The sequence below is a fragment of the Acomys russatus genome, chromosome 16 (assembly GCF_903995435.1).
Source record: "Acomys russatus chromosome 16, mAcoRus1.1, whole genome shotgun sequence".
Lineage (NCBI taxonomy): Eukaryota > Metazoa > Chordata > Mammalia > Rodentia > Muridae > Acomys > Acomys russatus.
Window position 1 is genome coordinate 21,735,977 of NC_067152.1, and position 24,088 is coordinate 21,760,064.

General features: G+C 47.7%; 1 protein-coding gene across 2 annotated transcripts in view; it reads left to right on the top strand.

Moving 5' to 3' along the window:
- Window positions 1-1,575: 1,575 nt before the first annotated feature.
- The window catches only part of Fam117a (family with sequence similarity 117 member A), a 48,076-nt gene continuing 25,563 nt past the window's right edge, over window positions 1,576-24,088 (top strand). The window contains exon 1 of one of the 2 annotated variants that reach the window (XM_051158360.1): window positions 1,576-1,771. In XM_051158360.1, the coding sequence (XP_051014317.1) occupies window positions 1,576-1,771 (196 nt within the window). The remainder of the gene's footprint in view (window positions 1,772-24,088) is intronic. The other variant, XM_051158361.1, reaches the window with a different exon arrangement.

The window sequence follows — 24,088 nt, forward strand, 5'->3', positions numbered from 1 at the left end:
CTCTTGAATTCCCACTTTGAGCATTTAATCCCATGGTACCCTCACAGCACACTTCCAGTTTATTTCCTTTCCTCTGACTAGTAAGAGTGCCTTCAAGGGAATACCTTTCTTTTAACACAAAACTCGGCAAAGACTGAAATAGAAAGACAAATCAGTAGCAAGGTCAAAATTAGAATTCATAACTAAATATAAATCTAGAGGGAATTATCCAATTACTTGGATGGTCCCTTCTCACAGACAGTCCAGAGTTGATTGACTTTGTGTCTTTTCCATATATAGAACAAAATAGCAAGGGTATTCCATTTTTTTTTTTTTTGAGAAGTAATAAGTTCTAATAGTATCTTAAATGCTGTCTTTTTTTCCCCACTCTCCTGAAAATGCCTTCAGATATTAGTATATAATTTTCACAACTGCTGGGCATGGTGCCACATACCTTTAATCGCAGCACTCAGGAGGCAGAGGAGGTGGATCGCTTGAGTTCGAGACCAGCCTGGTCTACAAAGCGAGTCCAGGACAGCCAAGGCTACACAGAGAAACTCTGTCTCAAAACAATAATAATAACATCCACTCAAAAGAAAACAACAACAAAAAGCAAAACAAACCTCCAAGACAAAACCAACAACAAAGAACTCTTTTCGGGGACCATCTGGTCTTTGACTTGTAGGTCAGAGAGCAACTGAGCTTGGAAGACCAATATTTCCTAATGGAGTCACTATCAAACTTGGGCAGATTTATCAGTCACTTTGTTTTGCTCCGTAGACTTACAATGGATGGCTCTGAAGGGAAATTCCCAGCTCCCTTTTAAAGTCTCAAGTTAATTTACAGACTAACAGCTGTTTTTATTGAAATTGGACCAGCTTCAGGAAGGGACTTGGAAACGTAGAAGACAAATGAGTGTCATGTGAGGCAAGGTAGCCATTAAATGTACGAATTTAACACAAAGCTCATGCAAATGATAGGCAAACCTTGTATAAATTTATAGAATCTCAGCTTGGGAGTTTGCCAGCAGCAATGGAATCTCATGAGAATTGAAAACTAATGTTTTTAGGTTAAACTAAATGTAATAGCTTTTGAAGTTAGACTTTCTCAGTCCCTTTAGAACTTCTTAGAGTTTGACACTACCCCATAAAAAGATTTCTTTAGTGTTTGAGTCTAATCCATAGCCAGCCCCGCCCCCTGCACAGCCTGATATCACGTGGCATATATTTGCATACTACCTGGGACTGGGTGTGACGATCCTCCTCTCTGAGCATTCTCATTGGCAGTGCTGGAGAACCGGCCCTCTATGGGAAGGACCAATCGGCAGCCTTAAGGACATTAAAAAAAAAGAAAAAGAAAAGCAGGAGGGTTGGGTCTCCTGTTGATGGCTGAGCACATGGACCAATCATCCTCGGAAAAAGGAGAGCCCCCGCCGTAGATTGGTTGAGGGGGAGGGCCCAGGACTCCGCGGGCCAATTGGAACTCTGGGTCGAGGGGGCCGGTCTCCGCCCGTAGGACAGATAAGTAGCGGCCGCGGGGGTTGGGGGCTGTGCGGGGCTCGCCGTGGGGTTGAGGCAGTAGGTACCCTGGCGGGCCATGTCCGGGGCCGCAGCGGGCGGCAGAGGCGGAGGTTCCTGGGGTCCGGGGCGCGGAGGGGCTGGGGGTCTCCGGCGGGGCTGCTCTCCACCGGCGCCCGCTGGCTCCCCCCGGGCCGGGCTGCAGCCACTCAGGGCTACAGTCCCCTTCCAGCTGCAGCAGCCGCACCAGCGCCGGGACGGGGGTGGTCGTGCAGGTGAGCCGGGTCCGGTGCGGGTGCTGGGGCGAGGGGCTGGAGAGTTCTGCGAGAAGTGTGAGGGGGAAGTGGATGGGAGGTGAGGAAACAGAAAGAGGGGCGCGCAGAGTTCGCGAGGGCGGAGGGGAGCGAAGGCGAGCAGCTGCGAACGTGAAGTGCAACTCCCGACCTAGGGTGCCGGGAGTCTGGGCCGGGAGGTGAGGGGAAGAGACCTGGCAGATGGAAGCTAGCTTTGGGGGGGAGGGGTTTATGGGGTAGGAGGCGTAACCGAAAAGTGGTCCGAAGTGGCCTCCCGGGAGGAATGAGAAGTGCTGGGGTACGTACAGGGAGTATTGTGGGCACCCTGAGCCAAGGGCTTCCCTGGGAGCCGGAGCCGGTGGGCGCTGGACGCCTGCTCGGTGAGGGGGGAGGGGCATGGACGAGAGCCGGGTGGAGCCATGTGTTACTTCTCCAGCTTGAGTTTGGCCCCAGCGTCCCTCCCCTAAGGCTCTGGAGTTTCTTTCTCCACCACTTCACGTGCGCTCCCCATTACGCCTCTTCCAAGAGATGATTTGAACCCAGCCCGTTGGAAGAAGTTAGTTAAGTTTAACGGCTTTTACTGCGGTGCAAACGTACCTCTCCCCGATTTTCTACATTTATCTCGGTGTAGCCCAGAAGTTTTATGGCCCCCCCCCCAGCCCCCTTCCTTCTCCTTGACCTGCTTAATATGGCTGTCTCGTTCCAGTCATCCTATCCGTGTGTGCCTATGTGCAGGAGTTGGCAATTTGCACCTCTCGCCTCCGAAGGTGTTTTTTTTTTGTCCTGAGCATTCCTAGCCAACGTGGCAGCAGAGTGCTTACAATCGAGTATGCTGTGGCAAATACCCCACTTTCTGAACAGCGCTGAAGCAGTTTCTTAATAGCAGCTTAATGGGGTGGGGGTGGGGAAACTAGGGTGGAGCAAACTTAACCTTGGTTTCACACTCAAGGCTCTGATGGGACCCACAAATGCAGGCCCTTTGGAACGGAAAAGGAACCTACTTGCATGAGGAGGTTGGCAATAAGTTAAAAGTGAAGTTTGCATTTGATTCACACCAGATGTGACAGGATCCTTGCACACTTCCTAAGCCTGAGTTTGTACCAAATGTACAGAAGTTACGGCTCCTGCCATCTTAACGTGAGAGTCTGCAAGCCAGTCTCTTTAAGTTTTCTGCAGGTGACTAAGCTTGGATGGTGCATATCCCCTTCCTGAAGGTATACTGTTCCTAGAGTCCTGGGATTCATCAGGCCTTTGAGGTAGAAAGCCAAGTCTATTTGGATCTCACTGTATGTGTTAGCATCACCACATCCTGGACCGCAGAACTTGGTCAAATCTGGTAGCAAGATGGTGACCGAGTCGTCAAAGCATGTGTAGGAGCTGGTGGTGTAGAAGAAGGCGATGCGGGGACAAACTCAGGGCTATCATCGACTATAAAGCAAGCCACAAGACTACAAACCTGCTGGCTTTGTTTGGGCTTCCATGAAACCCAGGGAGGTTTAAGAGCAGCGAGCACCTGAACCTTCTGGTGGGAATCGACGGAAGCCTTGCCTGTGCAGTAGTTAGAAATTGTTTCGTGGTTCCTACAGAGCTAGCGTTAGAACAGAAAGCACAGAGGACGAGGTGCAAAGGGGAGGCAAGGGAGGCTTCTTTTGCAGGGTCAGGGTCTCCAAAGATACAGATGAGAACAGGAAACCAGAGGTCTGTGTGTGACTTGTCAGGTGACTCAGGGCAGATTGAATGGGTTCCTGCATTATGTATTTGGCCACTGCATTGTTTCTCCACCTGTTAATATCCCAGCAGTATTAAAAAAAAAAAGACATTTGCCTGTGGGATGGAATTATTGTTAGGTTTTCAGCAGGTAGGAGAGAGACAGGAAATAAGTAGCCTGAGCCCATTGGTCCTCTTTGTGGCCAAGCGTTAAGGGGGAAGGGGGCCGAGATGTCCCTGGTCTTTGGCTTGGGCCATATTAGCCTTGTGCATGTTAGCCTCCCCTTTGTGGATCTTCTTCAGGTTGTTTCTGTTCCTTCTATGCCTTGGGAAGTATGTAGGAGTGTTTTCCTCTAGGCCATTAAGACATGTAATAGGGAATATATATATATATATATATATATATATATATATATATATATATATATATATTTATTTATTTATTTTTTTTGGCTGTCACAGACCCTGGAAAAGAATGTATGGGTTTTGAATATAGGCTTTTCCGTTTATTAGCTGGTGTAGTCTTGAGGAAGCTTCTGGACTCCCTTTCTTCTCCTGTGGGCAACAACATCTATATCATAAGAACTAAAGGAGTTCATGAAGTGCTTACAGGAGTGCCTGGCACAGGAAAGGTGCTATAAAAAGTGCCCGCTTGCCTCTGCGCCTATTGCTGCTGTTCTCTGTGGCGAGCTACTTACTGTCAGAGCACTGCTGGGGAGAGCCCACTGCCTTTTCAGGCTTCAGAGAGCGAACCCAGATTGGTCTGAAACCAGTGCTGCAGGTTTCATAATTTCAGGGCCTCTGGTGTGTTGTTTTTTTTTTAAATTCTGCCAGCTTTTAAAATCAGCTCTCTAAAACAGGGCTCAGAACCACAACTGTTTAGAAAGGCCTGCGAGCAGGGACTGGGTTTCAGGAACAATTAAGTGTCGTCACTGTTTCTGTTTCCCATCCCAAATGATGTAATACTCTGCCTGTGCAGTTATCTCACACCACACACCCTGCTGTGTGCTTGACAAGATAGATTAGGCCTTGTATAAAGGGTTATGGTGCAAAGAGTGGGTTTACCTTCTGTGACCATTCATCCAGAAGGGATGTCTTCATAAAGCGAGGAGAGGCTTTATTTTTATGAGCTGGAAGAGCTGAAAGAGAAATGAGGGCCAACTCTTAAGAAAGCTAAGAGCCACTGGTGGGTGATTGAAACCCAGGATACATTTCTTACTGCACTTGCCCCTTGAATTAAATCCGTTTTTGTGTCTGAAGCCAGTTTTAGGCAGCTAACTTTTGGGTTCTTCCAGAACCAAATGCTGATAGATAAAACAGGAGTACGAGGTGGATTTTTCTGGGTTCCAGTCTTACCTATATCCTAAGTGTTTCTCCATATCATTAGAATGGAAACAGTAGTTTGGTTGTTTACTTCGAGGTGCTAAGGATTGAACCCAGGGCTTTATGCTTGCTACACAAACATTACCGCAGATCCATATCTCCTGCCCCATGAAGATAATGTTTAATTAAACTTTGCTAATTATTTCTCCAGTGAACCTGGGAAACCAGATGTTGCCTGGGAACCACCATACTTCACCAGAATCTTCTTAAACCAGGTGCTGGTAATTATAGCCTGTAGGTTACGTCTGGCCCTGAGCCTGTTTTTGTAAATAAAGTTTTATTGGAGCACAGCCACACTCTTCAGACTTTAGCTAGGTGTGTTTTCATGCAGTCAGCGGCAGACTTGAGTCATTGTAGAAAAGTTCATGTATCCTAGTCCTGAACAGTACACCTGACTCTTACTCCACTGTGAAAACATGGTAATGTATACTTCCTCAGAAAACCCTGAGTAGAGTAAGGTGACAATCCTGTAACCCTACTCATATTTTAGCGGGAAGGAACCATCTGTTTCTAGTCAGTTCTCAGTCCCTGTGGCAGATGAGCACGTGTGAATACAGATTCCCCACCCCACAGTTGTCAGGTGACATGTGTTCAGTAGACACAGCTCATTTGAATTTACATAAAAGCTTAACTGTTAAGCAAATTTGTTCCCCTTCTTTCCTTATGGCCCCCTTACCCTCAGCCTAACAACTCAAACTGCAGAGAACATATTTTAAACATTAAATGGAAATTACATGAGGCGTATCTCCTGTTTTGAATTTTTCTCATTACCTTTTAGTTTTCTGAAGAGATCAGTGAGAGTTGGTGTTCGCCTTGGTCGCCCTAAAGCACTAGATTCCCCAGAGGGACGTAGGGAATGTCCTCCTGAGTGGCGATTTCCTGAATATAATGGCACTGTTATTAGTGATGCCACTGCGATCATTGAACGCCTTTTCTTGCATCTGAAAACTTAGCTTTGGAGAACGGGTGTTTAGATGGCTGTGAAGCCATATCAAAGAGGTCATGTATTAGAGATTCTGAGAGAAAGTGCTCATCCACCGTGGCCTGTGGTGCCACAGACAGCTGGAAAATTAAAATAAGAGTTGGCACTTTCTCTGCCAAGGAGTCATGTTGGTATAGTAAAGCTTGGGGGTGTAGTTAAAAAACCTTAAAGAGCCACAAGTGTCCCTCTGTAACCTGTGATTGAGATAGCTTCTATTTGGGAAGCCTTGAGCCCTCAGGCTCTCCCTAGCCTGACATTGCTAAGGTCTGTCTTCCATCGCTTTTCTGGGCATAGGTGTGGTAACAAAGTGCATTTCTGTTTTGCTTTCTTTTTGGTTTTGTTTTCTTTTTTTGAGACAGGGTTTCTCTGTGTAGCCTTGGCTGTCCTGGACTTGCTTTGTAGACCAGGCTGGCCTCGAACTCACAGCGATCTGCCTGCCTCTACCTCCCGAGTACTAGGATTAAAGGCATGCCCCACCATGCCGGGTCAAAGTGCATTTCTTTTTTTCTTTTTTAAAAATATTTTATTTAATTTTAATCTATGTGCATTAGTGTGAAAGTGTCAGTCTTGGAGTTACAGACAGTTGTGAGCTGCCATGTGGGTGCTGGGACTCGAACCTGGATCCTTTGGAAGAGCAGGCAGTGCTCTTAACCACTGAGCCATCTCTCCAGCCCCCAAAGTGCATTTTTGAAGCATCTGGCCCTTAAGTATTTATCAAGAGTGATGACTTTTTTGAAGTCAGGGTCCTCTGGTCTCTAGGATGTCATTAACAGAGACAACTGCCGATCTTTGAGGCACCCAAAGGAGTGTGGGACCATATATACTTTGGGATGCTATTTTTGAGGGGGGTAGGTCAGTATTGGATAGTAATAAGAAGTCCTTGTGTAACACAGAGTCAAGAGGTCAGTAGAGAGGGGTGGGAGCATTGTGAAGTGAGGTGGCAAGAGGGTATTGTTCTCCCTGGTTCAGATACAGATCTCTAGGAAACTGGAGGCAAGGTTGGAAAAATTTCATGGTGATGGTGTGGAGACCAGTGTTGCCAAAGTGGTTGGTGGGCTTCATAGCCAGGAGAACTCTGCCCACATTCTCCGCTGAAGTCAGTGTGTTCTGAGTCATATGGTGGGCCCAGGTCAACGCTATTCCTTAACCTTAGTAGAACTGTTAGGAATTAAACAGCTGCCTCTAGGTTCTTGCCAGCCTCACATTCTGCTAAGAGATTCTGACTTCGTGATGTGATGTTTTCTGACAGCTCTGGTTTTGGAGTTTTTATAGATCCTGTCACATGTATCAAGCACTATTTGACCTCCAGCTCAAGTGTTCTGCCTGATCTTACCTGGTCTCGCTCGTATTTGTGGGTAGCTCAGAACTCTTTTTATTTTTTATTTTGTTTTTTTGAGACAAAGTCTCTCTGTGTAGCCTTGGCTGTCCTAGACTCACTTTGTAGACCAGGTTGGCCTCGAGGCTCACAGCGATCCTGCCTCTGCCTCTGCCTCTGCCTCTTGAGTGCTGGGATTAAAGGTGTGTGCCACCACACCTGGCTGCTCAGAGCCGTTTGTTTGTTTGTTTGTTTTTCAAGACAGGGTTTCTCTGTGTATCCTTGGCCATCCTGGACTCACTTTGTAGACCAGGCTGGCCTCGAACTCACAGAGATCCTCCTGCCTCTGCCTCCCGAGTGCTGGGATTAAAGGCGTGCGCCACCACACCTAGCTACTGGGAGCCCTTTTAAGGGCTGGAAAAGTGAACCTGGTGTTTCTTCCTTTGCTCATAGGAGTAAGTGGACACTGTATATTTATTACTTGCCTTGTTGCTGAGACAAAAATACCTGACCAAAAAGGAAGGAGGGGTTTATTTTGGCTCATAGTTCAAGGATACAGTCAACATGACAGGGAAGAAAGGAACAGGACCTCCATGGCCATGTTACATGTGCACTCAGGAAGCAGAGAGAGAAAGGTGTTCACTTTCCTCCTAGGCAGTCCAAAGGAATGGTGCCACCCACATTTAGGCTAGGTCTTTCCTCTTCAATTAACTTAATAGATATAGGCGATCCTTCAGAGACATACCCAGAGGCTTGCTTCTTCCGTGATCCTAGACCCCGACAAGGTAGCAATCACAATTAACCACCACGGATGCCCAGCAGCAAGCTAGTTTAAGGAGTGTGGACAGTCTCTCGATGACGTAATGGTTTCTGCCCTTCCTGATAGAGAAGTGGGTTCTTCCCTGCGTTAGCAGAGGGAGTAGAAGCCAAGAGACGCTGAGTCGGAACTGTCCTCTGCTTTCCGCTCTGCCTGAGTGGCAGCCTCACAGAGATTCCATTATTTGGTTTGCAGGGTATGAATTAAGCAAACACTAGCCAAATCTGCTCACACGGTTAAGTCAAAAACAAACGCTGGTCTCCGAGAGGGAAGACTTGAGGCTACCATTTGAAGTTCATAAATTATCCGTGCTCCAGTTCCTCCCGCCCTGTGGAGCCCCTGCATGGGCCGTCGTTCCTGGGCACAGCTGGCTGTGAACGTGAAGCTTCCCAGCTCACAGTGCCCACTGGACCTCCTAGCTCTCTGGTACCTTCGCTCTCTCCCTTGAGTCACACAACAAAGCTGCCTGCCCCGCTTTGGAGTCATTTAAATGGTTGTCCTAGGGCTGAGTAAGCCTCAGTTGACTTTTCCTGTGTGGGAGTATCGCAGCCAATCAAGAGCAGCCTCAGTGAACTTAAAAGCGTGCTAGCAGAGTATTTCATAATGGGAAAGCTGGGGAACCTGGAACTGAAGTCTTGGCCGTGTACAGACACTTACCCTGCCTTGTTCAGGCACACAGGCCCGTGGATTTGCTCACAATCCCTAGACCGCTGACACTGGGGGAGGATAGAGTGAGCGCCTTAGGCTTTACCCGCCTGCACATTAGCAGTTTGTGCTTCTAGCTCCCTATTAAAAGGGGTGTGTGGAGGCCTGGGAAGATTCTTCTAAGGGATTTGATTGCTCTTATGCAGTAGGAGGTGCATTCTATTGGAGAGGCTGCCAGCATGTGTCATCTTAAATGGTGGATAGTTTTTAGTAGAACAGAGCTGTAAACTTAGGGCCCACCCCTACCCCCAACCCTGACTGTAACTCCATATCTGCTGATGGCAGGCGACTCTTTCCAAGGAACCATCTTGTTAGAGAACAGGTTGGGGTGCCAGCGCCTCTGCCACCTGAGACCCTTATCCTATGATCTGAAATGACGACTTTCAGGAGAGCATTGAGGTGTTAAGGCCGAAGGGTAGGATTTGACACACAGCTCTAAAAGCAGGTGTGCTATCACACCCACAAGCAAATGAATTACAGATGCACGCTGGAGAAGGCACTGCACGAAGTGTGTCAGTGTGTGCTAGCGAAGGGTCACTACAGGCTGCAGGGTTTCAGCTGGGCGTGGTGGCGCACACCTTTAATCCCAGCACTCGGGAGGCGAGGCAGGCGGATCTCTGTGAAAGGCTAGCCTGGTCTACAAAGAGAGGCCTGGACAGCTAGGGCTGTTACACAGAGAAACTCTGTTTCAAAAAACAAAAAAACAAAACAAAACAAAAAACAAAAAACAAAAAAAAGAGGAGGAAGAGCTACAGGGTTTTGAATAGACTTTCTTTCTTTCTATCGGCCGATGTGTTTTCCCTAACGTTAAATTAGGTTTATACTGTCTTCTCTCCTTTCTCTTCCAAATGAGACATTTTTTCGGAGCTGGGGATGTAGCCCAGTGGTAAAGCATGTGCTTAGCATGTGCAATGCTTCGGGTTCTGTTCCCATCACCACACATAGGCAAAGTGCCATTGCTGTAGTCTTGTTCTCGAGTCTCTGGTCCCTTCAGCCCCATCCTGGAAATTGTGCACGTGCCTTTTTAAGAAGCAGGTAACCTCATGTTTAAAGTTTGGGGGAACTTCGCCCCGCAGCTTGAACAGATTTGAGTGCTTTTGCCGAGAGAGGGCCTGGGCTGCTGGGAAGTGTCATGCTCAATAAATACTTGTTGGATTGAGTTGCTGGAAATGCAGTGGAGTGGAGCAGGGAGCCACACCTCCCCAGGCTCACTTGTAATGGCCTTTCCCCATCCTGGTCCCCCTCTAGAAACCTCTCTAGCTACCTGCAGGACAAGCCGCCCGCTCCCCAAATCATCAGCATTCTGTCTCTAAGTCATCGGGCTCCTTTCCTTCCTGGCTTTTGGCCTTCAAGCCCAGTCGGTGGCCCAGATGTTGCATTTCCATGGAAGTCATGGCCAGGTCTGTAGGCTCTCTTCCCAACGTATTTAAAGCCCGGCGGGAAGTGTGGGCAGCAAGTTGATCCGTGGATATAGATAATGTGTAGGACTTTGTTACAGTTGTGAGCTGCCTGACTTCTGGCTTAGGGGTAGGTGTGGTTGGTGGGTCAGAGAGACTGAGACAAATGCCCAGTGTCCATTCACACCAGACACACCAGTACCGATTTGTTTTTTTGTTTGTTTGTTTTGTTTTGTTTTTGTTTGTTTGTTTGTTTTTTTGTAGTGCTATAGTGTATAGCAAACAAAGTAAAGCAGGAATTGCAAAATTAGTCAGTTGCCTTTGAGGCCAGGTGGCAGAATTACTAACGGACCCTAGGGCGGCATTCCCAAGTGGGATCAGGTTGAAAGCCTCCTTTCCCGTACCGGGCACCATGCCATAAAGCCAGAAATTGCTGTCCCTTCTCTTCCCCCGCTGAAGTGGGGACATGTAGGGGGAATGTTGAGGACTATTGTCCAAACCCTAGACATTTAGACTGCTATCCAGTCGGTTTCCCTGTTTCCAACCATGGGTCTAGTGACTTAGAAAAAAAGGGGGGGGTGTTACTAAGCGTGCCCACCTGGGCGTGACTTTGAATGGCGTGGGCATGTGATTAGGAGGGCAGGCAGCTTCTTTTCCCTTCTCCTCCTCCCCTTCCTCCCTCTGCCTTCCTTTCCACTCCCTCCATTTAGAGTTTTCTGAGCCTGTTCAATCGCCCACATGGCTTTGTGAGAACCACCGTCAATAACATGTGCATTCCCTGCCCCACAGCTGTAGATTGGCAGGAACCTGTCACGTTGTCCCCAGGGGGTTGGGGATCATCTGCTTAGCTCATGCCCATCAGATATTACCTAGGACCAGATAGGTGGGGAGGTGGGTGCGCACAGAGGGGATGCAAGCAGATAAAAACAGCATCGTCTGGATGGAGAGGGGCAAAGAGGAGCCACATCCTTGGGGACAAGCACCTCTTTTTTTTTTTTTTTTGGTTTGCCACCACGCCCGGCAAGCACCTCTTCTTAACCCGAGGGAAGCACTGGATGCCTTCTCAGTGGACCTGTCACGTGAGTCATTCACAACAGAAAAGTAATAAACAGCTGTTTCCATGGTAAGAGGCTGAGAACCCCCAATCCGGAAGGCCCCAAATTCACCTGAGTTGTTGAGAGAACTGAGACTTGAGTAGCTTTGCTTTGACAGTGTTCCCCTGTTGGTCTCTTGCTGCTCAAAATTGGTACTCTGATGTTTTACACTTACCTTCATTGTGTGCTGCTAGGGAGGAGGCATGCCCTTGCTTTTGCAGCCAGGGAAACTGAGACCCAGAAAAGAACTTGCCCACAGCCATGTGACTGGCAAAGCCCTCTGCTTCCACACATAGAAGTCTGCTGTGAGCTGGATCCCAGCGCGGCATCCCCCACCTCCTGCCCAGCACATCTCCAGCTCGTGTTGCCCTTTTGTTTGTACATCCATGTTCCAGGTGCCTGATAAACTGATTAAGAGAGAACTGGAGGGGCTGGAGAGATGGCTCAGAGGTTAAGAGCACTGACTGCTCCTCTAAAGGTCATGAGTTCAATTCCCAGCAACCACATGGTGGCTCACAACCATTTATAACGAAATCTGGTACTCTCTTCTAGCCTGTAGGCAGAATGCTGTATACATAATAAATAAATAAATCTTTAAAAGAGAGAGAGAGAGAAATAGAAATGGGCTGCCAGCATCCCAAGGTGACCAAATGGGTTTTCCGCGTCTTGGACTTGTGCTGTGAGCTATAGATTGGCAGACACTGCAGGTGTGGTGTGGTGGTGGCTTTTTAGCATATCTGACTGTTCTGAGATCGGAAGTTACCATCCAGAATGGGTAGCTCACCAGGGACAGGGAGGGAACCGGGGTGGACTGATTGATACTCCTGCCTCGGTGGAGTCATGGTTATGGGTACTGAGTTTGGAATCATGTGAGGAAGACAGGCCTAGATGGTGCTTGTAAGAGAGGGTATCTTATGTATGACTGGCTGTGTGAAACCGTAAAAAGCACCTGGGGGCAAATGCGGATGGTGCACTCTTATGGCAGGGGATGGGTACTAGTGACCATCAGATGCCATGAAAACAACCTAGTCTTCCATGTAGGATAACCCCTGGCACCACCACTCCCGAGTTCCTTGTAGGAAAAGAGCCTCGAGCACACGGTCAGCCAGAGTACGTTTCTTATCTTGCTTTTGGTTACCTGGGAGTGGGGTCCTTGTGGTATTTAGTAGCAACTCAGTAAGGGGTGGCGGGTGGGGGGGCTCTAGGGAGCATTGCCTGGCTGGCTTCTTGGAATTACTAACCCTCTCTACAGGATCACTCTCCTGTCTATATAGAAGCATGTCGCGCCATAGCGTTCGTATTCTTGGCATGTAAACTTTCTTTTCCAGTTACTTCCCAACCTTGTAAGGAAAATCTTATTTTAACAAATATTATAAAAAAAACGTTTCTGTATAATAAAGTTGTTTCCATTTACATAATGTTTTGCTGTTGTTTGTTTTGTAAGCTTTCTTTGTGTCTTTAAGTAAAAAACAAAGACAAAGAAGGAAGAGCAAGGAGACAGCTCAATTGGTAAAGTGCCTGCTGTGCCAGCGTGGGGACCTGAGTCAGATCCCCATCGCTCAGATGAAAGCAGGGTGCAGTGGCGCACACCTGTTAGTTACTTGAGCGCTGGGGGAAGTGGAGACAGGTGGGTCCCTGAGCTCATAGGCTGACCAACGTAGTTCAGTATCTGAACTTCGGGGTTACTGAGAGACCGTGTCTCTAAAATGACTGGTAGGATGGCGCAGTGGGTAAAAGTACCTGCTTCACAAGTTTGACCTGACTTCAGTCTCCACATCCCATTGTTGAAGGAGAGAACTGACTCCTGAAAGTTGCCCTCTGACCTCCATGTGCACACTATGATGTGCACTTCCTTGTATTTTTTTTTTTTCCCGAGACAGGGTTTCTCTGTGTATCCTTGGCTAGCCTGGACTCACTTTGTAGACCAGGCTGGCCTTGAACTCACATTGATCCATCTGCCTCTGTCTCATGAGTGCTGGGATTAAAGGTGTGCATCACCACAACCAATTTGCTTTTTTTTTTTTTTTTTTTAAAGACAAGTTTTCTCTGTTTATATTATAGAGCCCTGGCTGTCCTGGACTCTCTTTGTAGACCCGGTTGGCCTCGAACTCGCAGAGATCTGCCTACCTCTGCCTCCCGAGTGCTGGCACTTAAGGCGTGTGCCATCACACCTGGCACTTCCCTGTATTCTTACACATACCATACACACAGAGAGACAAATAATAGTTTTTAAAAATTAAGTTTCAGTGTGGTGGAACACAATTTTAATTCCAGCACTCAAGAAGCAGAGGAAGGCAAATCTCTGAGTTGCAGGCCAGCAAAGGCTCCGTTGTTAGACCCTGTTTCCAAACACCAAACAAAACAACTCCAAATTCAGTGGAGACTCAATTGATGAAGCTTTTGGCCTCCACGTGTTCATACACATGCCCACATATGCACACACAAGTACATACACACCACAACACAGAAAGAGATAGAAACTGACTTTATATCACTTTATGTAACTTGTCTGAGCTGTGTAGTCCTTGCCGTTTACAAGGAAGGAGCAGGGCCTGCAGCCATCAATGGTTAGCAAGACTTCCCTTTGCTGTCTCTTCATCTCCAATCTCCCATTTTGTCATAGTTGCCTATCCCTTTTAAGGAATAAAAGCCCCCCTCTCTCTCTTTGTTTTTGTGTGTTGAGTGGGTGTCACCAATGAGTGTAGGAAAGTATGTGTGTGAAATGCGTGTGACAGCCAGCCAACAATAAAGCAAATGACGTGTATGCTAATTGTACTCATCCTTGAACAACCAGTTTCAAATCATTTCCAAATAAACATTTAACCAATAAATCAATAGATCAATCTATCAGATTGCTCCTACGTGTTTGTAACTCCCTTTATCCTCCCCACTTAACAGATGGAACAGTTGATACCGAAGAAGTCACGGGACCTGTTTTGAATTCATGGAACAGGCTGGGGCGGGGCCAGGGCTTTGCATCTATGTTAGATTGCCTTTCAAGAGCCTGCAGCTTATCCTTGTCCCTTCTCCAGCTGGACAAAATTGGTACAGACCCTGGGAACTGACTGGGTGCCAGTTTCTGCGTTTGCAATTACAGCCCTTCTTGCTCCACGTTGACCCAGCACTAAAGTCCGGCAGGGTTGCCCCAGCTGCTGTCCCTCTGAGCATGATCCCACAGTGAGCATGCTCTGTATGTCCAGTGTCTTCTGAGGGAATGCGCCTCCTCTCTTGGATGTGAAACACTCCTACCATGCTCCTCTGCTCTTCATTTCTTAAAATACACGGAGTTGGGAGGGTCATTTGTGCCGCAGCCATAAAATAGAACACTGCTGCTCGTTTATTGACACAGGAGAGGACAGGGGCAAATCCACGGGGTTGGCTTAGAAAGTGATGGCAGCTTATGGGCCTAGGCCAGATGACTCTTCTGTGCCATGTACTCGGCAGTTATTGTGAATATGGTAGGCCTCAGGGGAGTCTATGGTTTAGTGCAGGACATTGTACCAAGTGGGGCAGGAGTTAGAACTTACACTCAGGGAAGTGCCCTTTAGTCCAACTTTCCCTTAAACCCCAGGCCCAAGGAGGCTGGGTCTGGGATTACTAAGCAGAGTTAGAGGAACAGACAGACCTTGCTGTATCCCACTGTTTCCTTTCACACCACACCACCTCAGCCATCTGGCTGTGCTCCTTAAAGGCATTCAATCATTCTTGTCAGTGTTGCTTATGCTGCAGGGAATGAGTGAACCCTAGTCTACTTATTTTGGTCAGTTGAGCCAGATTCTTACTGTGTAGCCCAGGTTACTGTGTAGTTTGCCGTCCTCCTGCCTCTGTCCTCTGATTGCTGGGACAGCAGGTTATATATGTCACCACGTGTGGCTCTACTCGAGACTGTAACGTAGTGGGAAGTTTCCTGTGGCTGGAGCGATGGTCTATGTTAGGAGCACTTGCTGCTGTTTCAGAGGATCCAAGTCTAGTTCCCAGCTCCCAACCACCTGTAGCTCCACTTCCAGGGCATCCAGCACCTTCTCTGGCCTTCACCAGCACCTGTGGATACACACACAACCGCACACACAGACACACCGTACACCATAATTAAAAGTAAAAATAAATCTTGGTTTGCTTTTTTCTTGTTGTTGGTTTGTTTTTGTTTTTGCTTTTTGGTTATTTATTTATTTATTTATTTATTTATTTTTCTCTGTCTTAGCCCTGGCTGTTCTCGACTCACTTTGTAGACCAGGCTGGCCTCGAACTCACAGCGATCTGCCTGCCTCTGCCTCCCGAGTGCTGGGATTAAAGGCCTGGGCCGCTGCCACCAGTGCCGGGCAATAAATCTTTTCAAAAAGGGCAGTTTTTTGAAAATCTTCAGTTCTGGTGTGCGTCTTTTATCTCGGATGCTTACTGTTGGCTTCTGTACCCTTGGTTAACCTGGCTGGACTGAAGCTGTCCTTGAAGGATTTTTTTTTTTCATGGTCCAGCCAGCTATGTGAAGTAGACCTGTGGGCATCCACTATGCGAGGGTTCCTGCTTATGCTCAGATTGCTTGTCTTTAGGAAATGATCAGGTTACATAGACTTCCTCCATGGTCCTCTTTATAGATCTGCCTGTGTCTTCCACTATTCTGGTTGTGTCCTGTCCCAAAGTAACTGATGTGTGTTTGACAGTCAAAATCAGAACAAGGGGGCTGGAGAGATGGCTCAGTGGTTAAGAGCGCCGCCTACTCTTCCAGAGGTCCTGAGTTCAATTCCCAGCAACCACATGGTGGCTCACAACCATCTGTAATGTGATCTGATGCCCTCTTCAGCAGACAAAGCACTCATATACAATAAATAAATAAACAAAATCAGAACAAGGAGGAGGAGGGTGAAAAGAGGCCGCTGTCCCCAACTCCTAGGGGGTTGTCTGAAGCTTAGGTGAGCGTGTGGGAGCCACTGTGCAGATAACAGTGCTATCTGCTTCCAAAGGACTAAACTGAGCCTACCCTCCGGGTTTCAGGAGCTGGGCTGGGCCCTATGGGTGATTATTGTCCCCTCCTGTTTTCCTGGATCCAATTATCCTTTTGTATCAGTAAGATAAGCCTTCTCTTTACTTATAGAAGGTGACTTTACCGTGAAGCAGCTAGGAGGAGGAGGTCTGGTCTGTCACCTACCTTCTAGTAATGCATGCCCGCCACACCCTCTGCCTCTGGAAGCTGCTGCCTGTGGAGAGGTAACCAGGGGAACAGCTTTCTGTTCGGAGGCCCTTCGCAGCTTCGTTCACTTCATCGCCGTAGTCAAGGCTCTAGACACCGGGGCCACCTAGTCTCACTTTTCAGGCTGGCTCAGCCTGGAGGTGCTGCATAACCTTTGTGCCTCTCTTAGGAAATCTGAACAACTGGCAAGACCAGGACTTGACAGCAGGGGCTGCCCTGGAATTTTGCCCGGCACACTCTGGGGTTTTTCCACAGCCAGGGCACCACAGCATGGTAATTTGCCACTGGTTTCCAGGTCCGGTCCAGAAGGTCAGGGCACAGGTAGGGATTCACTGGGTGGGATGTAGACGTCTTTGTGGTATCTCTGTGATGCTGGGGACACGAACGAAATAGAGCTTGAATGAGGAGATGATCTAGACTTTCTTGGCAAGTGGGATATAATAGTTCACACAGCTGGTCTTTTTGGTTTTTATCTTGTTTTTTTTTTCCCCTCTGTTTGTTTTGGTTTGGGGGATTGAACCCAGGGCCTCAGACGTGCCTTGCAAATGCTCTACCACTAAACTGCGCCCCCAAAGCCAGCCATTCATATGGGTTTTCGTGGATGAGGCCACACAGATTCAGTGACTGACATTCTTGGTTCTGAGGGACCTGACTGAGTATTTATTCCTTGTGGTATGACCCTAGCCCAGCCCAGCCCAGAATGAATCAAAAACCAAGGTTAAGTGCAGCAGATCCTGACAGAGTCCAAGCTAGCGAAGTGTAGCAAGCCAGCCACCTATGTGCCCTCTGTGCTCCTAAGTGCACTTGCTGCTTACTGCAGCTTGCCCGGCCATGTGACCCGCCCTTCTGCTGTGGCCAGCCACAGGTAAATTGAGCACTATTTATGTTTTGCTGCTTGGGAGGAAGTGGGCAGGGACATTGGGGTGCCTACAACACAGCTGTCTAGGCTGCTCATAAGACATGTTTACTTTAATCCCAGCACTCGGGAGGCAGAGGCAGGCGGATCGCTGTGAGTTCGAGGCCAGCCTGGTCTACAAAGTGAGTCCAGGATGGCCAAGGCTACACAGAGAAACCCTGTCTTGAAAAACCAAAAAAAAAAAAAAAAAAAAAAAAGACATGTTTACTTTTGATTTTGCCCAGTTTCCTTCCTCTCTCTCTCATGCTCCAGATGAACACATGTGTTCTGAGACTGCACTTGAGCTCCAATGGTCACCAGCCCCTCTTTTTTTTTCTTCCCCCATTTAGGAGTTGGAACTTTGTGCCCTCAAGGGCAAATATTAAGTCAGGAACCTGTAATGATCTCTTCCTGGTGCTGTTTTCGGGGACAGACTACTTTAAAGTCTCCCTCATTCAGTGCTGACAAGTGAGTTTAGTTCCTCCCATTGTCCAGCTAGAGTCTCCGGCGGACACACGCCTTTAATCCCAGCAGCCCTCTGGAGGCAGAGGCAGGCAGATCCCTGAGTGTGAGGCTAGCCTGGTCTATAGAGTGAGGTCCAGGATAGCCAGGGCTATACAGAGAAATCCTATTTCAAAACAACAACAACACCCCGCCCTCCCCCCCCAACAAAACCCAAACCAACCAATCAATCAAAGATAGTCTCACTATGTAGCGCTGGCTAGCCTGGAACTAGCACTAGATGCATAGGCTAAGTTGCCCGAGTCTGTCTGCTCAGCAATGGATGTTTGTTGAGACAGACCCTCACATGTGTCCGTCCATATGCAGTATTTCAGGTGAACTATTTGAAACTTTCACGACGCTTCCCCCTTTACCTCAGCACCTTCTCCTGTCAATAAAGACAACTCTCTTCACACTGTTATCTTGCCTAAGGAAATTAACTGTGACCATGTACCATTTAATAGCCACTCTGTTTTCATACTTCCCATTTGGCGGCTTGCTTTGTGGGGCTTGAGATTCAGGTGTTGTGCGTGCTAGGCCAGTGTTCTTCCCACACCTCAGTACAAAGGATCTCACTCAGTCACCTCTTCTTCTTCCTCTTCCTCCTCCTCCTCCTCCTCCTCCTTCTTCCTTTTGAGACAGGGTTTCTCGTTTTGTAGACCAGGCTGGCCTCGAACTCACAGCGATCTGCCTGTCTCTGCCTCCCGAGTGCTGGGACGAAAGGCGTGCGCCACCACGCCTGGTGTCAGTTATATTTTCTTAAAAAGCCTCTCAAACCAGAGTTATTCCCTACTCTGTGTGTGCGTGTGCACACGAACATGCACACGTGACCCCAAGTGTGTGTACCCTTGCAAAAGGGCGCTATGGATTGCACATGTGCACGTGTGGGCACTTGTAGAAGCTAGAGATAGATGTCAGATATTGTTAATTGTTCTCCATTGTTTTGTTTTAACAGAGTCTGTTAGTGAGCCAGGAGCTTGCTGTTTGGGCTAGTCTAGTGGCCAGCAAGCACCTGAAATCCACTTGTCTTCACCTCCAGGCGCTGGGTTACAGGCGCGCACTTGCTACTGCACATGATGCCGGGATACATGGAAGAGCCTCACGCTTGCTCAGTAAACATCTTCCCCACCGAGCCATCTCCCAGCCCTTCCCTTTATTTCTTTGTTGTTGCTGTTGTGCCTCTGTCCTGTGTATGTGTGGGCATGTGCATGTCATAGTGCCTGTGTGGAGGTCAGAGGTCAGAGGATGTTTTGGGGTCTATTCTCCTCCCACCTTTTTGTGAGTTCTAGGGATGAAATTCAGGTTGTGCTTTTACCGACTGAGCCTTCTTGCCAGCTCGTGTTTGTTTAGTTTAGAAAACATTTCTTTGTTCAATTTAATGGTTTTATGCTTTGAGAATTTCATACATATAAACAATGCATTTTGATCTCTCCCAGCACTCCTGCCCCATAATAAGTCATTTTGGGCTGGGCAGCGGTAGAGCACATTTTTACTCCCAGGACTCAGGAGGCACAGACAGGCAGGACTCTTGAGTTCAAGGCCAGCCTGGTCTACAGAGTGAGTTCCAGGACAGCCTGGCTACATAGAGAAACCCTGTCACAAACAAACAAACAAACAAACAAACAAACAATGTCATTTTGGAGCTCTTCTAGACCTTGTATTTTTCTTCCCATTTCCTCAGAGGACAAGGACAGGTGAACCCGAGTTCAAGGCTAGCCAGGGCAACAGTGAAATCTTGTCTCAAAACAAAAATAAGCCTTTTACGGGTAAAGTTGTGTCTTCAAACTGGTTGTGTTAGGAAGTATGAAATACCAGGTTGATTCTAAGTAGTGATACTGTTAGTGAAGACAGGACAGAGATTCGGGCATTGAACACAAGGGCTTCATGTACAAATGCTGTGTCACTAAGCTGTGCCTCCATCCTAGTCATGCTAAATTATATCACCTTAGGTGGTGGCCGCCAGCTTTCCTACTGTAAAAGCACACTGTGGGTGACACTTTGGCGTTGTGTTAATATGTGTTTCCCCATAACCTTTGGCATCTGTGAACTCTTCGTGATTGAGCTATTACATTGAGAGTTTCATAAAGACAGTTCTGAATTAACACAAATTGAAAAGAATATTGACACGACCAATTCAACAAGTGTCACAAAATCGATTTTCTTTTGTTGGGGAAAGGCAACAAGACAAGGCTGTCAAATTTTGTCAACATTCATAGATATTTTGTGTCACTTGGATTGTATTGAATTGCATAGTAGTTGCTTAAACATACTCTGTCTCCAAGTTTGCTGGAAGCCAGAAAGAAAGCAGACTGGACAGAGTTTAAATTATTAATGGTTTACTCATAAGGTAGAAATTATTTTGGTTGTTTGAAAATAGTCTGTAGGGGGCTGGAGGGATGGCTCAGTGGTTAAGAGCACTGCCTGCGCTTCCAAAGGACCTGGGTTCAATTCCCAGCACCCACATGGCAGCTCACAACTGTCTGTAATTCCAGTTCTAAGGGATCTGACACCTTCACACTAATGCACATAAAAAAATGAAAAATAAATAAATTATTTTTAAAAAAAGAAAAGAAAATAGTCTGTAATCTTATTTCCCTTTTACTTGCTTCTACCTTCCTCACTAGAATTTTCCTCATTTCTAATTCTCTTCATCTTTTCTTGGTGAAGATGCCAGCATGCTGGGTGACTAAAGCGATGTTTCCGAGTCTGAAGTAGGATCATCTAGTTCCTAGCAAGGGAAGGGACTAGAACCGTCTGGTTCACCGTATTTCATGAACCAAGGCAGCCAGGAAGCCATGAAATAGTTGAGCCTGACTTAAATACAAGTGCGGGAAGTGATCGTTGAAAAATCTTCTATTTGAGGAAGAAAGGGCCTTACTTTGCACTTTGACCTTAGAGAAACGAGTTCACCTTTCATGTGAAGTGATAAAGCCTTAGAGACTGTGCTCCAAGGAGCACTACATGTGCATGTGAGGTGCACGGAAACAGAAACCAGGGTAGTTTAAAATTCCCTCTTGCAAAACTCATTATTGATGAACTGCTCCAATCTGGTTTTCCTCCACTCCTTTTACCTTAAAAGCTAACTGAAGAGCTGACTGGGCATCATGATTTCTTCTCTGTTTGATAGAAATCAGATTACAGTAAGAAACGAAGTAAAGAAAAAGATGCTTGCCCATCCTTTGAGTTTGTATGTCCCCAAGAGGGATTGTTTTATGGGAGAAGGCTAGGCTACTGTGTGCTTTTTTTTTTTTTTTTCCCCTGAGACAGAGTTTCTCTGTGTAGCCTTGGACTCCCTTTGTAGACCAGGCTGGCTTTGAACTCACAGAGATCCACCTGCCTCTGCCTTCTGAGTGCTGGGATTAAAGGTGTGCTCTTCTCACCAAGGCTCCCATTAGATGCTGAAGGAAGGCATGCTTTCATCACTCACTGATGGTGATGCGTTTCATCCTGAGAATGCTACGATCCTACAGAACTCTTCAGAGAATTGAGATAAAGGGTGAAAAGTTTACACTACTTCCTTTTCTGCTAACTGCAGTTTCTTGAGAACTGAACAAACGCCAGGGGCCCTGCAGCCTGCCTCTTTGATGCTGGCGTATACACTCTGGGTTACCCTTTGCCTCCTGGGAGATACACAGAGTTTGCGTGTTCCCTTTTTTTTCCCCCTACAGTGACAGCTCCAAAAAGGCTCTCTTGGCCCATTCCTCTGCTGCCTGCAGATGTGATCTCCATTTTGGGAAGTCAGACATGGTTTCCTTGGTTCTCTCTTGAGTTGTACGTTTAAATATGGAGTCAAAGTGATTGATGGAGGGCTTGGCTGAGAAGTTAGGACATACACAAACACCACTGTTCTTTTCTGGGTAAAGTCTTGGTAGGAAGCGAGGTGCAACCTTTTCCCCCATTCAGTCTAGTTCTGTTGAGTTTCTTTCTTTTGTTTTTGTTTTTGTTTTTTGTTTTTTGTTTTTGTTTTTGTTTTGGTTTTTTTGAAACAGGGTTTCTCTGTGTGTATCCCTGGCTGTCCTGGACTCACTATGTAGACCAGGCTGGCCTCGAACTCACAGGGATTCACCTGCCAAGTGCTGGGATTTAAGGCATGCGCCACCACGCCCAGCTTGTTTTTGATGGTTTTGTTTTGGTTTTGGATTTTCAAGACAGGGTTTCTCTGTGTAGCCTTGGTTGTCCTGGACTTGCTTTGTAGACCAGGTTGGCCTCGAACTCACAGAGATCCGCCTGCCTCTGCCTCCTGAGTGCTGGGATTAAAGGCGTGCACCACCTCACCCGGCTTGTTTTTGTTTTTTGAGACATGGTTTCTTTATGTAGTCCTGGTTGTCCTGGAACTCTGGTCTCGAACTCCCTCCGGAGTGCTGGGGTTAAAGGCGCGTACCACCATGCCCGGCTTGAGTTTCTTCTCCCTGTTGAAGGTTGAGGTTAGCTGTGACTTAGTGCTGAACGAAACGTTAGTGAGGACTGGGGTTATAGTTCAGAGATAGAGCTCTTCCTTGAGTTCAAGTTTCAGCCCTGGGAAAAAGAAGGAGGAGAAGGTGCTCAGAGCTCCAGATTTAGCTTAGCCATGGGTGGATGGGTCTCCATGGAGCTCTCCCAACCCTCAGATTGTCATGTTGGGGGGTTTCACTTCCACCACAACTTCTCCCCCAAACCCATGTGTCCGTGCGTTAAGCAGCGAAGTGGCCCTAAAGCACAGGGAGCTCTCGAGGCCACTGATGCTGTGCAGTCCCAGCCCGTGTCCAGAAGTGGCAGGGCAATCCTGGGGCAGCCCTGGGGAGGGGCTTCCCCTGTGTGCTGCTAGTCTGTTCCTGGGGAAATGTTTAGAAACTCTGGGACCCTGGTTGTATTTTGTTCTCCAGATTTCTCAGGTGCTGCAGCACAGTGGACAGGGCATACTGCCCTGCCCATAGTGTCCTGGCTCAATGTCTGGCCCTGGCTGCTTCTCACTTCCCACCCAAAGTGAAGGTTATTGATTGAAAAATAAAATAAAATAAACAGAAGCGTGCGTATGTGCATGGAGCAAAACAAGGGTCTATGTAAGCACTGCGGTGGTCTCCGGCTGGGCCATGTAGAGCTGTTAGTTTTTGTTTTCACTCATCTGTATTTTCTTGTAGCATTTGTAATGGTGGCTATTTTCTCTTTAGAAGAGGGGAGGTGGGCAGCCTAGTGCGAAGAATGCTTCAAAGCCTGAAGACATGAGAAAATGACTCATGCCTTGCTTGTTGAACCAGCTAGTTGTTCAGTTTTCACTGGGTGCAAAATCTCATTATGTCTCCTTTAGGGGTACAGTAGGAAGGCTAGGCACACATGCTGGTGGCAGAGTAAAGAGGTAGCATTTTTCCATCCTAGCTCTCTCCTTCCTACATAGCCTGAAAGGCAGTGAAATGATGGAACTGTCCCTCCAGATGCCCAGCCAGAACCCTTTGGTCAGGGCTGATTTCTCCTGGCAAATTGCTTGGTCCTCACCCCTGGCCAAGCTGTAGTCTTTGTCCTAAGAACTTCCACCTGCCCTTGGAGTTCCTCTGCTGGGGCTAGGCTTGAGTTGGTTTCCAGGAAGGGATCTTGGGAGAGGCAAGAATGAGCTGGTGGCCCTTCTGAATACACTGTTGCTCCAGGGGTAGCCCCTAGGAGTGTGCCTGGTGATGGGTAGCTGGCACTGACAGGGCAGTGGCACCAGCCTCTCCCTCTTCTACCCTGCCACTACCTTCTTGTGTTACTACCCTCCTATCAGCAGAGACTATGGGCTCTCAAGCCTATTTACTAAAGGCTTGTCTGCTCTGTGTGCTGTTGGTCCCCTCGGGCAGCCACCACGTGACTATTGGGCCTCTTCTCTATTAGCCCCTTTCCCTGAGGCCATAGAAGCGTAGCAGTTGGGAGGCCGGGCCAAGTGGCTCTGGAAGATAGCACCTAAGGCTTCTTATCTAGCGTGTGCTGTTTTGTTTTGTTTTTCTCCATTTGCTGTTGCCCAAGAACCAGAGCATCCGCCACTGCTCAGCTGCGTGGTGAAATGGTCTGGCCTGGTGCCAGGCGGCCTCGCCAGGTGGCTGAGCTGTGGAGGCTGCTGCATGCGATGGGCCGATAATACACCATGGTGCTGTAAACAGGACACTCCACCCTTCTGCAGACACCCGGCCCATGCCCCAGTGCCGGCTGCTTTGTCATTGCCTGTCGTGATACTGGCTTGTCTTCTCTGATACAGGAGCCGATTGTTCTGTTCCTCTCCCAAGGTTCCCAAATCTGAGAGAGGGGGCACTTTCCAGAAATGAAAGCAGTCCATCTTCCAGCCACAAGCAGCCGTTGTAACTTCTCGGCACT